An 18,462-nucleotide genomic window follows, 5' to 3' on the forward strand; every position below is an offset into this window, starting at 1 on the left:
CAATGTAACGGTTTTGGCCATGGCTCTTAGAGACACCTGTACTAAGTGCATGACCCTGTTACGTGACAGCTACCACGGATATTGACACCCTCGGGCAATGTGGGGGGTGGGGATTGCATCACCCTACTTTGATGGACATCTACAACTCTGCAAGTCAAGATAAAAGGAGACTGCAGAAGGTGATACCCCAGAGAGAGACGCACCAGAAGGACTCGATCGCTCAACGCTCCTATGATAGCTGGAAGCCAGTCAAAAGCCACGTGCGCTCCGTAACTTCTCTGCCTGGGGAGCGGGTGGCTGATAATACTGAGAAGGACTTCGAACTACTAACAGGGAAACAACGCTCCCCTGATTCAACGGAGTTGCTTCGTCAAAGACCCGGGCAAGTTTTGTCGTTTCTCCTCACTCTCTCTGAAACACGTGAAACCCAGCGATTCCCCAAAAAGACTGAAGCCTGCAGACTTCTGAGTGACTTTTATATTTCCAACGGACAATATATTATCCCCTAGGCAACAGTCGAGATTATTTCTTAATGATGATTATTGCTATACCCGTGCTTTAGATTGAGTTTTGCCGATGTACATGTTCTGAATGTTTGTATTAACCTTACTTTTGTGCCCCCCTTTGTGAATAAAACCGTTCGAAAATAGTGCCATCAGACTCCAACGGACCTCCCAATCTTTGCTGGTGAGTTATCCAGTTACGGGATACGTAACAACTACAATAATGCTTTAAGTACCCAGCAATTTCTAAACTTGTCTTCCACAGGGTCTGAGGGAACAGCTCATCAGGCCCTGGAGATTTATCCACTCCGATTTACTGCAAGATCACAAACACCTCCTCCTCTGTACAGGGTCCATGAAGTGAAGCAAAGCGTCATCCACTTCTACAGACTCTGTACCCATCCCCTGAGTAAATATAGTTACAAAAAATTAAGATCTTCCCCCATCAATTTTCACTCCATAGTGGATTACCATTCTGCTCTTCCAGAGGACCAATTTTGTCCCTTTGCAATTGTTTTGCTCTTAAAATATCTGTAGAATACCTTAGGAGTACCCTTTACCTTGTCTACGATGGCAACTTCATGCCTTCTTTTAGCCCTCCTGATTTCTTTCTTAAGGGGTCTCTTGCATTTCTTATACTTCGTAAGCACCTCATTTGTTCCCGCCTGCTTATGCCTGCTATGCACCTCCTATTTTCTCTTAACCAGGATCTCAACATCTCTTGCAAACCAAGGTTCCCTAACTGTTATCTTTACCTTTTATTCTGACAGGCACATATAGACTTCGAACTCTCAAAATTTCACTTGTGAAGGCCTCCCACTTACCAAATACACCTTTGTCAGAAAACAGCTTGTACCAATCCATGCTTGCCTGGTAATTTCTGATACAATCAAAATTGGCCTTTCTCCAATGTAGAATCTCAACCCACAGAGCAGACTTGCTTTTTTTTTGCATATTTACCTTAAAACTAAAAGGCATTTGGTCACTAGATGCAAAGTGTTCCCCTACATAAAATTCTGTCACCTGGCCTGCCTCAGTCCCCAATAGCAGATCCAGTACCTCATTGGGACATCTACATACTTATTAAAGAAACTTTCCTGAACACATTTGACAAACTCTATCCCAACTAGTCCTTTGACAGTGTGGGAGTCCCAGTCAATATGTGGAAAGTAAAAAAATTACCTACTATAACAACCTTGTTTCTTGCAATACTTTGCGATCTATCTACAGATTTGTTCCTCTAAATCCCTCGGACTGTTGGGCGGTCTGAATACAACCACATTAACATGGTCACACCTTCCTTATTTCTCAGGTCCACCTATAGCGCCTCACTAGAGGTGCTCTCCAGTCTGCAGAGCACTGTTGTGACATTTTTCCTGACAAGTAGTGCCACCACTCCTCCTTTAACTCTTCCCGCTCTGTCACACCCAAAACAACAGAACCCTGGAATGTTGAGCTGCTACAACCAAGTCTTACTCATGGCTACAATATCACAATTCCATGTGTTGATCCATGCTCAGAGCTAATCTGCCTTTCCTACAATACTTCTTGCATTGAAATATATGCAGCTTAGGACAATAGTCCACCAAGCTCAATCTTTTGACCCCCGACTTTGAGAGCCCAGTAATCTGAAATTCTGAAGCCCTCCCTCCTACACCAAGTCCTTAGCCACATATTAAACTGTACAATCTTCCTAATTCTGGCCACACTAGCACGTGGCATGGGCAGCAATCTCAAAATCACAGCCCTTTAACTTAGCTCCTAACACCTTCAACTTCCTACGTGGAACCTCATCACTCGTCAATGGGATCTACATTAATCACAACAGCTGGTTGTTAACCCTACCAATGAGAATGCAGAGGACTCAATCCAACATGTCCTAGACCCTGGCACCAGGAAGTAACATACCATCTGGAAATCTCATTCTCACCTAGAGAACCTCACTTCTGTTCCTTTAACTAGCAAATCCCCTATCACCATACTTCACCTCTTCTCTCCCCTTCCGAGTCACAGAGCCAGACTCAGTGCCAGAGAACCATGAGTCAGTGCACTGTGACTTTACTGTTAGGTCAAACCCCCTCACCTTCCCACAGTAATCAAAGTGATATACCTGTTGTTGAGGGGGATGGCTACAGGGGTAGGCTGCATCTCTGGAGGGGGATCATTAGAGCTTTAATATTGATGATTGCTCTTAAACATATTTTATTATTTTAGAGTATTGAAGTGGCAGTTGAAGGACTCTGGGTATATCCAAGGAAATGTGGAAATATCTAGGGGAACCACATACATCGATTAAAAATAAGCTGGGATTTGGTTTTATAAATATGGTGCAACTCTGCCTATTGTACATTTTATTTTGCTAAACTGCAATCTACTCTCCAGATCAATATTGGCAAAAGATGCAAATAATTGATATGAGCCAAGAGCAACACACACAAAATGCTGGACTAAATCAGCATTCAGATACCATCTATAGAGAAGAATAGTTGATCCTTCCTCCCCTATCCTCTCTACTTCTGAAGGGTCTCAGCCTGAAATATCGACTGTTTATTTCCCTCCAGAAAAGCAGCCTGACTTGCTGAGTTCTTCTAGCATTTGGTGTCTGTTGATCTAGATTTCCAGCACCTGCAGAATCTCTTGTGTTTATGATATGTCAAGTAGTTCCATTATTTTGCTTTTTTATAAGTGTGTTTATTGGTAAAAGTATCAAAAGAGAGTCATTTTACTCACCTAATTGAATGTTTCTAATCCAAACTGATTGTTTTGTCCCTTTCAAGATCTTCTCAAAATAAACTCCGGCAAATCCACTGGAAAAACAAGCACTGAGCACTGCTATTAAACCCACAAACTGAGAACCTGCAGAGATCTCTTTCTTTATTTCCTCTGGAGGGTCTGTTGGCCACTAAAATAGAGGGAAAAAAAATGTCTGTTTTAAGTACATCAAGGGATTACAGGATTGTTGAGAGTGTACAGAGAAAATTACAGTGATCTGTCAGGACAGCAGAAAAGGTCACTGGCTGTAGCCCACCTCTACTACAGGACTTGTATGTGTCCAGAAAAAAATCATTGTGGACGCTATCAACCCAGAAAACTGCCTTTTCCAAAAGCTTCTTTCTGCTAAGTGTTATAGGGCTATTAAAATAACAATTTTGCCACCTTAAAAGTTCCTTCCCCCTGGAAACTCATCTGAACAACCATTCTCGTTATCAATCTCCCCCACCCAATCCTACATTATTTATTACTTCAGTCACTGCACTGTAAACACTATAAACTACTTTATATAATGCCATTTACATTGTAAATACAGCTGGCATTTATGCATTTTTGCATATTTATTCCATATCTGTACTTTTAACTATATTTGTGTACAATTCTTTATTCATTATAATTGTTGAATGATGTTTCATGTCACAGCATGTACATTATGAATGAAGTTGATCCTTGAATGGCCATTTTATTCCCATATATTACAATGGACAGTTTAAAAAGATTTTAGATACCCAAGATACTGTGTCATCTACAATCTGGAGCAACAATCTGCTGGAGGAACATGAAACCAACTTCTAATCAGGCTAATAAAAACCATGCTAGAAAAACCCAGATAGAAAAAGCAGTGTGAAGAGAGGAACATTTACTGAGATGTTAATTTGGTTACGTCTGGTGATGCAGCAGAATATTTACTTCTGCAGTTTTTCTTTGTTTTTACTCTTTGCAGCACGTGTTCTAAAACCTTCCCATATGGCTCAGATTTAAATTTTATTTGATAATGTTCCTGTGAAATTTTGAAGCAATTTTCTCCATTGAACTTACATTGCTGCACTAATGAGTTTAATTCCAAGAGCAAGGTGATGGAATTTGGGAAGTCAAAAAAGGGTAAGACATACAAAGTAAATGATAAGAGCACAGAGGAACTGTTGCAGTAAGAGTCTTTAAGTTACCTGCTCATCCAAAGCCAGCCCCTCATAGTAGGTGGGACTGGCTTGTGTAAGGAGCATCGTAGCCCCTCCCTCTAACTTTTGTTTAGCTGATGATGTCATGGACTCAGTAGGACTTAAATCTAGTTCATGGCAAACATGTGGACTCTTACTTGTGTTGCCATGATAGTTACCGTGGAAACAGACAGTGGTAGATATGCTGCAGTCCCTTGCACACACTGTAGTTAAGTATTTTTCAAGGTGGGTATATTTGGTGTGATTTGTCCTGCCACTTCAGGCACTCAGTTTAGACAAGTATCTGTAACTGAGTTTAGCTTGAAGGGTTACTGAACGTTTAGTGTTGTAGTCTTGTAACTTAGGAGTTTTAGGTCAGTCTTCCTTTGACTTAGATGTTTGATTGAGCGTTTCACTGTTTGTCTTTTAAATAAATAATTAAAATGTTCACTCACAATCACTGTCTTCTGTCCCACTTACCAAATCCATGTATCTGTTTCCCTGTACCAGGAAAGTTAATGAACAGGCACCTAAAGAGGCATGGCATACAATTCTAATGCAGGCAAATATGATTAGTGTGCATGGACAAGCTGTGGTGGAAGAAATGGCCATACAGAAGAAACAAACCCATGAAATAACTTTTTCCCCCTGGTTAACTGAATATATGCCTCATTTTGCAAAGAAATGAACTTAATCTACAAATATATACATCTATATTATTTTTCCCAAAAAGAGTATACTTATTTGGTTGTTTAAACCAAAAGCATTTCGCTTCCATTACATTATAGACAGGTTATCACCAGAGTAAATATACAAGAGAATACAAATTTGAAGCAGCCAGTACACTCAGTAAGCCCATCCCTTTCAAGATGGTGCTAGTGAACCATGGCGATGTTTTACAGGCTATGTACAGTACTTCTAAGTATACCTCTTTTGAACTACTCACTACAATCAGCAGCATGCAATTTCCCTTTAACCAATGTACTTTTAAATCAACTTAATGATATAGAGATTTCACAATCTTCTAAAGGACTCGGCAGACCAAGCAGGGACAGCACTTTTAAGCGGACATAGGCTCATCACCGTGGCCAGAGCGGGGTGGGGGTGGGGGAGTCCAAGGCAGGCTGAAACACAGAGGGATGAGGACCTCTCTATCCAGCACCTTGTCAGCAAATGTGCAGTCACTGGATAACCAAACAGAGGACCTGAGGGCAAGATTGCTGTTTGGGAGGGGAAAATGAGAGGTGGTTACATCCTACATTTGAATAAGATGTGGTTATCTCCCAGCACACCAGACAGAACAATCAGACTCAGAGGCTTCTTGATTCACAGAATCGACTGAACTATTGATTGAGAAAAGGCAAAAGGCAAAGTGTGTTTTCATGATAAACTGTTGGTAGTGCTCTGATGTGGCAGTTTTCTCAAACTCTGGCCTCGAACACCAATCGGTCAAATGCCGACTATTCTATTTACCTAGGGAGTTCTCCTCCATAATTCTGACTGTAATTTATATACCACCAGCAGCCGACTATAATCAAACACTTGAGATACTGTATAATGCAGTCTCCACACAAGAAATAGTCCATATAGACACATTTCAAATCATGTTTGGGACTTTAAACAGGCTTGTTTGAAGAAAACCCTGCCCAATTACCATCAGCATACAACCTGTAGCATCAGAGGTCCCAACACTAGACCACTGTTATGTTAAGAAGGAATGCCTACCATTCTATGCACAGACTCATTTTGTTAAATCTGATCACTTGGCTATCTTTCTACCTGCAACAGGCAGAGGGTAAAGAGCAAAGATCCAGAGATTAGGACACCTAGAGATGGTCGTGGGAGGAAGAGGAACAGCAATGGATTGGGTTGTATTTAAGAACTTGTCTGTGGATCTGAGTGAATAGATAATAGTCGTCACAGATTTCATTAAAACAGCTGCAGATGAGTATGTCCCCATAAAATCATTCAGTTTTCCCAACCAGAAGGCATGGATGAACCATGAGATCCACAGTCTGCTGAGGACCAGATCAGAGACATTTAAGTCTAATAACCAAGAAAGTTACAAGGGGTCCAAGTACAATCTCCAGAAAGTAATCTCACGTCAAAATGGCAATTCTGACCGAAGTTGAATCACTGAAGGATGCTCGACAGTTGTGGCAGGGCTTGAATACTATTACTTCTTATAAAATTAAATCAAGCCACATAATTGACAACAGGGCTTCACTTGCAGATGAACTTGGTGCCTTCTGCGCTTGCTTTGACTGTCAAAAACATGATGAAACTCCCACAGCCCCTGATGATACTGTGATTTCAGTCTGAAGCCAATGTGCAAGCAGCCTTCAGGAGGATGAACCCATGAAAAGCATACATCTGATAGGGTACCTGGCCAAGTACAAAAGACCTGTGCTGAGTGTTCACTGAGATCTTTAACCTCTCACTTTTCCAGTCTGAGGTATCCACCTGCTTCAAACAGGCTTCGATAATACCGAAGCCCAAGAAGAACATGGCAACCTGCCTCAATGACCATCATCCAGCAGCAATTACAACCAAGTGATGAAGGGTTTTGAGAGGTTGGTGATGAAACATATCAATTTCTGCCTGAGAAGTGACTTTGATCTATTCCAATTTGCCTATCAGAGCAACAGGTCTACAGCAGATGCCAGTTCATTGGCTCTTCACTCAACCCTTGAAAATCTGCACAAAGATGCATGCATCATGATACTTTTTAAATTGATTACAGCTGGGATTCAGTACTATTAACCACTCAAAACTAATCAACAAGCTTCAGGACCTTAGTCTTACTACCTCCTTGTGCAATTGGATACTATTTCCTCACTTGCAGACCACAGGGTAGCTCAGAATGACAACATCTCCTCCACAATTTCCATCAGAACACGTGCACCACAAGGCTGTGTGCTTGGCCCCCTGCTCTACTGGCTTTATAGTTATGACTGTTGCTAAGCGCAGCTCCAATGCCATATTAAAGTTTGATGATGCCACTGTCATAGGCTGAATCAAAGATAGTGATGAATCAGCATATAGAGGGGAGATTGAAAATCAGGCTGAGTAGTGCCATAAAAATAACCTCTTACTCAATGTCAGCAAGACCAAGGAGCTGATTATTGACTTTAGGCTGAGGAAACCAGAGGTCCATGAACCAGTCAATAAGGGATCAGAGGTAGAAAGGATCAGCAACTTAAAATTCCTGGGTGTTATTATTTTGGAGAATCTGTCCTGGGCTCAGCACACAAGTGCAATTATAAAGAAAGAATGGCAGTGCCTCGACTTACTTTGGAGCTTGTGAAGATCTAAAACTTTGACAAACTTCTATAGAGAATATATTGACTGGCTGCTTCACAACTGGTATGGAACCACCAATGCCCTTGAAGGGAAAATCTTACAAAAAGTAGTGGATTAGACCCAGTCCACAAGCAAAGCCCTCCCCACCACTGAACACATCTACACAAAGCTTTTTTGCAGTAAAGCAGCATCAGGAAGTGGTTACAGGAGCCTCAGGACTCACACTAGCAGGTTCAGGAACAGTTGTTACACCTCAATCATCAAGCTCAACTGAAGGAGAAAACATTACTTGCCCCATCATTGAAATGTTCCCACAACCTATGGACTCGCTTTCAAGTACTCTTCATCTCATTTTATCAATGCTTATTGCTTATTTATTTACCAGTATTACCATTTTTCTTTCTGTATTTGCACAATTTTGTTGTCTTTTGTACACTGGTTGAACAACCAAGTTGGTACGGTCTTCCATTGATTCTTTCATCATTATTACTCTATTACAGATTTATTGAGTACGCCCACAAGAAAATGAATCTCAGGGTTGTATATGGTGACATGTATTTTGATAATAAATTTACTTTAAACCTTTGTCAAGTGGTTAATCTCATATCATCTTTTAGGATTTCTACTAATGTAGTAGCTATAGATCAAATCATACTGTTAACATCCAGTACCAGTGAGTAGGAAAGATCAGTCAAGGCAGTTATAGGAATGTCCTTCAAGGCAATGCAACAAGCAATGGATTTACCTAGCCACCCAACCTCCTGCATTTCCCCAGCCTTTACATCCTGTAAACTTTCAGGGGGTAGACAGCATATAACAGAATACCTGTATGAGGCCTGACGTTCAATGTCTACCATAAAAAGAATGCTGAAATAACAGTTCCAGATATACCACACAGCTGATCAACTTGGATTGTTAGTAATATCCCCAAAGAACATTTAGTTCATGCGAAATGGCAACCAACTCTCACCCAGCTCTTACAAATCAATTCAATCAGTGACTTCTCACTTTGCATATGGTGACAACACAGACTAGTACAAAGATCAGTACAGAATAATATTAAACTTGTACCAGGAGTCTACATTCATTGAAAACTTGTAATTGATTGAGTCTTTAACCAAATGTTTCAACGTCTTATTCCAGTGCTAAGATCCCCATCCAAAAAAAGCAATATTATATTCTAAAACATCAAAATACTAAGGAAGACACTCGATCGCATGTCGATATACTGACTTTTCCAGAAAAACTAAGTCTAGATCTAGTAGTGCAAGAGTCATATCAAGAATTCTTGCCTGAGAGGATCCTTTAACAGTGGCATAGCTTCAGCCCATACAATCTCACCCAAACACATTGAGTAGATTCATAATCTTGATGTGCAGCTTTAACCTGCTCAAATAATCAATACACACAAAAAAAAAAGAAAACCAAAGCTAAGTCACAAAGGTTTGGTACACCATTAAAAACTCAAAGCAAAAAAAGCTTTAGCTGGAATACCTCAAAGGAATATTTTATCATGAAATGTGCATGTATTCTAACCTATCTTCCAGTTCCATACAGCAAGAGTAAGCTTGAAACAAAGTTAGCAGCTCTTCATAAAATTTCCATATACAGGTTTCCCCCATAATCCGAAGGTAGAGCGTTCCTATAAAACCGTTTGTAACCTGAAATGTCGTAAAGCGAAGCAATTACCATTAACTTATATGGCAAAAATTTCTGAGCGTTCCCAGACCCAAAAAAAAACCTACCAAATCAAACCAAATAATACACAAAACCTAAAACAACACTAACATATAGTAAAAGCAGAAATGATATGATAAATATACACCCTATGTAAAGTAAAAATATCGTAGGTACAGTGTTGTTTCACTTATCAAACTCGGGAAGACAGCGAGCCAAAGTCGATTTGGAGAAAAAAAAAAGATCGGCACATACACGCACATGTATGCATGTACACGCATGCATACACAACTGCCCGCACAAGGCTTCATGGTCATTGCAGTCTTTCTCAGGGTAAACACATGTATAAAGTGGGAGTCATTTTTTCGTAAAAGTGAAAATCCTCTTTGGTTAGCAAAAACAGGTACTAATGTAGGTCTTTCGTGTTATTGTAAAGCAAACGTTTGAAAAACGGGGGACACCTGTACATAATATCTATGGTTTTAAGACAAATTATATATTGTATATCTGCATACCTTTTAAAATATGTAAAATGAAATGCAGAGCATTAGACTGAAATGAAACAAATCCTTTGAAATTTGAATTGCTGCTGATAGTTCATGTATACAAATTACAATTTTATTATTTATAAATTTCTTAGAAAACCTTTTTGATTTCATTACACATACCTGAACAAGTGTAACACCAGCCATTAATGTCAAAAGTGAAAGCCACTGATAAACACTCAAGTTTTTTCCAAGCATTGTCACAGAAAAGAAAGCTGTGGTGAGGACTTTAAGTTGATAAGTAACCTGTATAAGAGGGGGGGGAAATATTATAACACCAGAGTTAGTTAAAGTATCAATAAATCCCTCTACATTTCTATTCATTGTTCAGATATGGCTATTATCTTTTCAAAGACCCATATCTTGCTAAGTAAGCTTTACTGTATACGCATAGATAAATTAGTCTATCTGTGAATCATTCCCAATAAAACTTCAGTTCCAATATTTGCCTATATGTCACCTGAGGTAACAATACTTTTCTGTATCAAATATATTCTGGATACATGAACTAATACAAAATTATACTGGATTTACGTCAGTGCCTTCATTTTAAAATTCTCTTCTTTGTATTCAAATCACTGTGACTTCACCCTTTGACTTCATTCACCCCCAAATTCCTCAGATCTCTGAAATTTTTCAATTTTGCATCCTTGCACATCCCCAGTTTTAAGCTCCTTCATCACTGCCAGAGTAAAGATGACAAAGATCTCCAGAAATTAATGCCCCTTTTCCCTTTCATCTTACTACTTCTCCTTTAATCCTCCCCACCTTCTTGGAAGGCCACTCTTAAACTTGGCTCTATCTGCCCCTAATATCTTACGCAGCAATGTCAAACATTGCTTCTTAATGAAGCACCTCAATATTTTACTATGTTAAAAGTACTATACAATTGCAAGCTGATAGTGCTGAATAGTAAATAACACACCTCTAAAATTCTGTTACTTGCCATGTCTTGCTAGACAGTTTTAATTTGTTTCCATATTCAAATAGCTAACATACAGTTGGCTATTTAGCAACATAGTTTGTATCTTGGAAAGATGCATCCCATGTGAAATTTCAAAGATAGTAAAAAAAAATGTAAAATATTTTCATCCACAAAGACATGCCTTTATACACTACCAAAAGTCCTTAAGTTAGGGCTATAACAGGAGAAAAACTGTAATGCCTGAAAACAAAAAAAGATTATTATACCTGATAAGTAGCTGCATCTAAATTGGATAATGCTACATAAAGGAGATTGTTCTGAAGGGTGTATATTCCAGAAGGAATGGCAAGTTTTAATGTCTCCATTGGTTTGTTAATAATTTCATCTTGTAATACTCTGCGTAATTCTTGAATGTTATAACCTAAAAGAGAAAAATAAGCACAAAATTAGCCTTGTTTATACTAAGCCTTATTTAGTTCTAAAACAAATTATAAAACTGCAGTTTACTGATCAAAATGTAAAAATCTTAGCAGTAAAGGAAAATGAAAGTGATTGACTAAATTCAATTGTGTTCATACAGCAGATGCTTTACCTGTATTAGTTTTGCTTTCTTTGTTAAATTCATATTCTCATTTCTGAATCATGACTACAATTAACATTTTTCTTCATTTTATGTATTAAAATAGTGAATGAATAGATAAAGTGTTGAGAGTAAAGATTCCACCAAAGCAGAAAACATATTATGCCTTGAAAAAGTGTTCAGCCCCAACCTTTTGTTCGTATAAGTATTACAAAACAGGGATTTTGATCAACTTAACTGAGAACTTATTTGTGAATCACATGCTATTTTCACAGTAGAGACCCCTCCCCGCCGAAAAAAAAACAGGGATATAGTAAAGCATGAAAAGCTAAAAATTAAAAAAATGTCAGTAGTTCAAAAATATTTATTCCCCTTTGCTCAGAACTGAGTTGAATCACCTCTTGTAGCTATCACAAGTAGTCTTTTTGGATAAGTCTCTCAACTTTGCACAACATGATGGAGCAAAATTTGCATATTTCTCCTTGCTAACTTGCTCGAACTGTGCTAAGTTAGTTGACAATCTGTGGCAGACAGCAATCTTTAAGCCTTACCAGAGATGTTCAATCGGGTTCTGGCTGGGCCATTCAAGGACATCAATTTTTATTCATTTGAAGCCACTCCATGGTTACTCTGGCAGTGTGCTTTGGGTTGTTATTCTGCTGAAAGTGAACGTCCTACCCAGTTTAAGTTTTCTGGCAGAGGTGAGCAGGTTTTCAATCCAGGATCTCTTTGTATTTCGCAGCATTTGTCTTCCCATTAACCCTGGCCAGATTTCCAGTCCCTACTGCTGAAAAGCATTCCCACAGAATGTTGCTACATTCACCAGACTTTACAGTAGGGATGGTTTTACCTAGCAGATGCACTGTATCAGATCTATGCCACATGTACCGCTTAATGTCAAAGCCAAAAAGTTCCACTTTAGTTTCATTTGACCACAAGACCTTCTTCCACATCTTTACAGCATTTTCTCAATGATGCTTTTGCTTTGTTAGCCAGGGGTCCTTCCTGGCCACTTTTTCCACAAATACCCATTTTGTGCAAGGCCTTAGAGACTGTGGAGCCATAAACTTCATCTCCCGTTGCAGCTATGGACTTCCGCAGCTCACGCAGAGTGACTGTTAGCGCCTCTCTTACGTTTGCCATTCTCCAGCAACTAGTTTTAGAGGGGCTGCCTCAGCTAGTCAGTGTAGCGATGGCTTCATATTTTTTTCCACTTCCACATCTACTGCACTGAGCTCTGAGGTACGTTATGTCTTTTTTTAAAATTATTTTTTATTAGTTTTTCAAAACATTTTACAAATTAAAAACCCCAAATCCCAATGAGGAACATTAAAACAGTGCAAAATTAAGCATTCAATAACAATATGCTACAAAGGAAGAGAATTTAGCAAAAAAAAAAGCACCTAAATTAAAGACAAGTAAGCTTAGTGTCCTCCCCAAGCCCCACAGCACAAGAAAAAACAGCAACTTCAGACCAACCACAACACGATATAGAGAGTATAAGTCAGGACAGCCAAGCTCCCAGACTGTGAATACACTCAGCAACAGAGGATAATAATGCCTTCTACCAGAATAAAAAAAGGAGCTGAAAGCAAGGGACCGAAAAGAAAAAAAAACCCTAGTCAAGAGGAAGGTTATGAAAGTACTCGATAAAAGGTCCCCAGACCTTATGGAACTTTAGATCCGAATTGAGAACTGAATAATGAATTTTTTTGAGGTCCAAACAGGCCATGATGTCGTTAAGCCATTGAGCATGAGTGGGCGGGGCAGCATCTCTCCATCTGAGGAGGATCAAGCGTCTAGCCAGAAGAGAGGCAAAGGATAATATTCGGCATTTGGTCGGACCCAGACATAAATCTGTCTCGCCCCAAAAACCGAACAGAGCAATTAAGGGGTACGTAATGTCTTTGAGATAGTCTTGTACGCTTGCTTAGATTTGTGCTTCTCTAATATTATTTCCTTGACGTCTTGAATGCTCTTTTATCTTCATTTGGTTTGGTCTGTTGAAATTCTACAATATCGTTGGACCTTAGAGAGAAGGGGTACTTATTCTTATGAATTCATTGAAAATGGTGCTACTCCAATTTTCTACATCACCAACTTGGGTGAGTTGGTACATTATTGTACCCGAGGAAAGTTGGTGTAGTAATTACAGAGGGGATGAACACTTTTTTGGTCTCACAGTTTTGGTTTTTAATTTTTAGTTGCTGATATGTTTTGGAATCTCTTTTGATTTTACATTATGCACAATGCTTTGTAGATTAACTTCAATATATTTTAAATTCAGAAAATGAGCCAGTAAAATGTGAAAATAGTCATGAGGACTGAATAGTTTTTCAAAGCACTAGATAAATGAGTAGAGTTCACAGCTTTCATGGTCTAGAATCCAAATGGAATGGGTTTTTTCCCCATTCACTCTGCTTTCCAAAAAAAACCCATGTATTGGGATAGCTGACATTCAGTTCAAGAAAACCATTTACTTTGAAAGTTGTACCACAACCAAGAGAAAGTCTACAGATACTAGAAATCCAAGCAACACACATATTCACAAAATGTTGGAGGAACTCAGCAGGCCAGGCAGCATCTATGGAAAAGGACACCGATGAAGGATCTCGGCCCAAAACGTTGACTCTTTTTCATAGATGTTGCCTGGCTTGCCAAGTTCCTTCAGCATGTTGTGTGTGTTGCTTTCAAAGTTGCATCAGCATTTACAAATAACATTCCATTGTGTCATCTCATTCACAATGGTTAAATAAAGATTTCCCACAACTTTAAACAAAGAGAGAATTCTAAAGTAGTGTACATACTAGCATCCTTATAAACTAAAAGAAGACACGTTGCAATCTTCATCAACTCAGCAATGACCACAGCAGTTGAAGCTAGGTAACGGGGTCCTTCTTCTTTGAAAGTCCGTGAGTAACGCATAGTCAATACAAGACTGGTTGTCTGAAATACTAAAATTCCCAGCGAAATATATTTCAAATTGCGCTCCATATTCTATTCTCACTTTCCTGCAAAGTTAAAAAGAAACATATTTCAATTGATGTTTAACTTCGAACTTCAGTTCTTAACAGAAAATCTTTCCAAAATGTTTAGAAGCTAATATTAAAGGTCTCAAGATAAACCAGGAAGAGTAAATAAGGTTAGTGAAGCTGAGGAAGGGAATTTGGTCAAACATATCCTAACTTAAATCTTCAATTTCACTGCAGGGATAGCTAAATGATATCCGGCTGGACATCTGTTTATTTAAACATGTTTTAAGTTAGAGATGCAGGGAGAAAATTCAGAACTCTGACTATTGGACTGTTACTTATGATTGAAAGTTTCTCCTATTATCTGTTAAAAGCAAAATCTTACAGTTTTCAGGGTATATAACACTCCTTTGACCATGCAACTTTCAAACTTCCAGTCCAATACATGCATCCATTAGCCAGACTGCAGTATTATAAAGTAACAATCAAATTGTAAAAATAACAAATGCTGCAAGCACTCAGATCAGGCAGCAACTACGGAAAGAGAAACATTTACATTTTAAGTAGATTACCTTCCATTAGTTGTACTGCATTGTTTTGTCTTTGATGATTACAAAATAAATGGATACAAAGTGAGATTCTGAGAATTTTAAATTATTTTCTGATATATTTAGTGTTAAATTATTCTGAAGCACTTAAAATTCATATTTTCTTCAAGTTTGTGTTTTTAAAAATAAATCAGGGTTTGGGAAATTGACTTAAAATTTATTAATGGTGATGCTACAGTACTTTCTGTTGCTCTGAAGGAAGCTGTCATTTGGATCTAATGAGCTCAGGCAAGATTTTTTTTCCTGATGCCTGTTCCTGTAAAGGCACCAGTGTAAGAAAATAACCGGCATCCAACAAAAACAAAAAGAAACATTTCACTACTCAAACATTAAACAAAATACAAAATAAAAATTTGAATATTGGTAAAGCCTGAAACAGAATGAAATATTTAGAAATTGTGCATACATTTAAATGCAAGGAAATTATATATAAAGTCAGCCTTTGTTGGTTAGAGCCGGATAATTTCTTAAACAGTAAATTATAGTTTACTGCATCATTCAAAAACCCTAGTCTTCAAGTAACAAAATGAGGTTTTCTCATTTCCAAATTCACAACACTTCAATCTCTCCTTCAGAGTGGGTGAGGCTGTAGATTGTAGTGAAGAACTACTTCAGGATTTCTGAATATGAAATTGGCTCCAGGAATTATTGTGCAGTAACAGTGATAATAGCTTGGCCTCTCTGCCCTCAGAACTAATAATATCATAGCAGATGTGGCAACTCAAGCTCACTTTTGCACCTTTGGCAGAACTCTCAATTACTTCAGTTGATCCAAGGTCTAAAATCCTTTGAGTAAAGAAATGTTCCCTCATCTGACCTAAAAGGACAACTATAGTGAAACTATGATTTCTGGCCATGTATTCATTACCCACAGAAGCAGACACTCATCAGCTTTTATTATGTTAATTTATCTTCCCAGCTTGCATAATTCTCTTCTAAATTTAAAAGCATGCTAAACTCCTTCAAAATATTTTCAATACGTCAATCTTACAAATTTAAGCTACACTGATTACCAAGACAAAATAGCTTCCTAAAGTACAGAAACTGTAGCTAACTACTCTACAAATATGATCCCCATGCTCTGTAATAACTTGCTGTGGTTGAAACACCTCACAACTTGGGGCAACATAACGTATCATTTGCCTTTCTAATTACTTGGGAAACTTCACCTAATTTAGTGGTGCTCAACCTTTTTTCTGCTTGTGGCCCACTTGTGACTTTCATTTACCTCTGTAGCCCCCACCTTTCATAGTCACCATTAGTTGTTAATTATATTTTGTCAACTGTTCTAATTATTATAATATACTGTCAACATTTATGTTTCAATATGTTATAAATGTTAAATGAGTTACAGGTATATATGAAAAAATAAAGCTATTATTTCAAAGCTCTGAATAGGATCATTTAATTTATAATATTTATAAATCCTGGTGACTGATGCAAACTAGTGAGTCTTTGAATAACTAGTTGCAACTTGGATAAACATAATTGAAGATCACCTCTTTTCACAACATCAAGACAATTATGAGCTTTTGGTAGCAGACAAACAGCTTGACTAAAACCACATTCAACTGGATAACAAGTGGGAAATTCAACTAAAAACATCTGCTTTCTCCCAGACTGTGGGAACTTATTTTGAATATCACAAGTTATCCAGAAATTTTATTTGCTGCATTTGAACTTTGCTCGAGCACTCTGCAGCTCAATAAGACTTTCTTACAATGTAGTGTCTATATTGTTCACATTCACCCCAAATGGATCTACCAGCAATCTGGAATATGCAACTCCAGCAGGAATCAGAACCCAAATTCCCTATCAGTGTGGAGTTGTTTCAAATGAAATAATTTCCAACTCAGGATCAATAAAGTACTTATTATTATACAATCAGATCATCATCTTGCAATTCTATTTTAAGAGTGGCCAGTGAAGGAAATTGCGTAAACTCGCAACATCCAATATTGCTACTGAAAAGTGAGTTTTCCCAGGACAGCAGTAACACCCTTGTTACGTGAAATGAGATTGTAGTTTCTTTTCCGCTTTGTAACTGTTTCATAAAGTCAGTTTTTCAAATAACTCTGACTGGTAAATTGTCAGATTTAGCGGTGACAATTTTTTCCTCTAAGCTGCTCATCACTTAGAAATGCTGCTGCAATACTATACCAAAGTGCAACAAAGCATCAAAGACAATTACCTTTTGATAACCTTCAAATGTCTGTAAGCATTACTGTTGTGTATTTAATATATCAGTAATATCTGAGCAATAGTGCAAACATTTTGCTTGATTAAGCTTACTTTGTTGTTTACATAATGCACTGTGAGTTATATGTAAAAGTACATGAATGGCATACATCGGCAAGCCACCACATCATAAGAGTGTGCTTCACCTAAAGCTTAAAAAAAAGTACACGCATGTCCTGGTCTCCCCATGCTTTTCTTTCAATTAGTTTTATGTTTTGGAGTTACAAAACATAACAGTGATGATGAGGAAGTTTTAAGCAAATTCAAGCCAACTACCTACCTGTAGAAGTGCAGCAAGATGTTAGAATTTTAAAAAGTGATAGATACAAATTTAAAAAAGCAAAAATGCAAAGATAGACACATTCAATGCATAAGAAATAGTTGGATATTGTTTACTGAGCAAATGGAGCAGTACTTTGAAGCAAATAGCCAATAAGAAATAAGTGCCAGTTTTGCACACTGCATTGGGTGGAAGAACATAGTTTGCTTAGAAGTTTAACTGCTCAGCCAAAGCAGCTGAAATGAGTTTTGCTGTTATAATGAAAGTAATGTAGGAACACTTAGAACTGAAGCCATTGTTGAATGCAGAATACTTCAGGTTTCATCAACAAAATCAAAAGGAAGGTCCATTTTAGCATATGTGTCTGAATTGAATAGATTGTCTGAGCATTGTCAGTTTCATGATGGGATTAATGTACTAAGAAAACATTCAGTTTGTGGAATCCTACAAGAAAGCATTAATTGGCTCTTATTTTAAAGAAATACAGCTTACATTTTAAAAAAGCAATGGAAACAGCAGACAGATGCAATTGAGTTGCAGTCAGGAATGAAAATGAGCGTGAACAAAATTGCAACATCTACACAGAAACCTGCCTGGCCAAACAAATTGTTCTAGCATTATGGCAGGTGCTCACATATGCCAATGAACACGGGTTTAAAGGCAAAACTTGCATAAAGTGCAACAAAGACACCCCCCCCCCCATGTTGGGCAAACAAAAATAAATAGACTGAACAGGGAAGAGAAAGAGATAAAAAAGTTTCTTCCAAGTTTCAAAAAGAGCACAAATACAGGTCAGTGGAAACAGATTGAACCAGCCTCTTGCTGTACAGTCACCATTAACCTTGCTGTAGACAACCCAGCCCAATCTGCAGTTTGTATTTGGAGATGTGGAGCAGGGCTCT

General features: G+C 38.1%; 1 protein-coding gene across 8 annotated transcripts in view; it reads right to left on the minus strand.

The window, feature by feature from the left end:
- Nucleotides 1–18,462, minus strand: part of LOC132402090 (UDP-N-acetylglucosamine transporter-like) — a 66,923-nt gene that overhangs the window by 19,931 nt on the left and 28,530 nt on the right. For all 8 annotated transcript variants that reach the window (XR_009514805.1, XM_059984656.1, XM_059984657.1 and 5 more), the window contains exons 2-5: nt 14,270–14,473; nt 11,149–11,303; nt 10,081–10,203; nt 3,234–3,405 (exon numbers count right to left, since the gene is read on the minus strand). Coding sequence is in view for 7 of the 8 variants with exons in the window: in XM_059984656.1 (XP_059840639.1) it covers nt 3,234–3,405; nt 10,081–10,203; nt 11,149–11,303; nt 14,270–14,456 (637 nt within the window). In the remaining variant the exon portion in view is untranslated. The remainder of the gene's footprint in view (nt 1–3,233; nt 3,406–10,080; nt 10,204–11,148; nt 11,304–14,269; nt 14,474–18,462) is intronic.

The sequence above is a fragment of the Hypanus sabinus genome, chromosome 11, assembly GCF_030144855.1.
Source record: "Hypanus sabinus isolate sHypSab1 chromosome 11, sHypSab1.hap1, whole genome shotgun sequence".
Classification (NCBI taxonomy): Eukaryota; Metazoa; Chordata; class Chondrichthyes; order Myliobatiformes; family Dasyatidae; genus Hypanus; species Hypanus sabinus.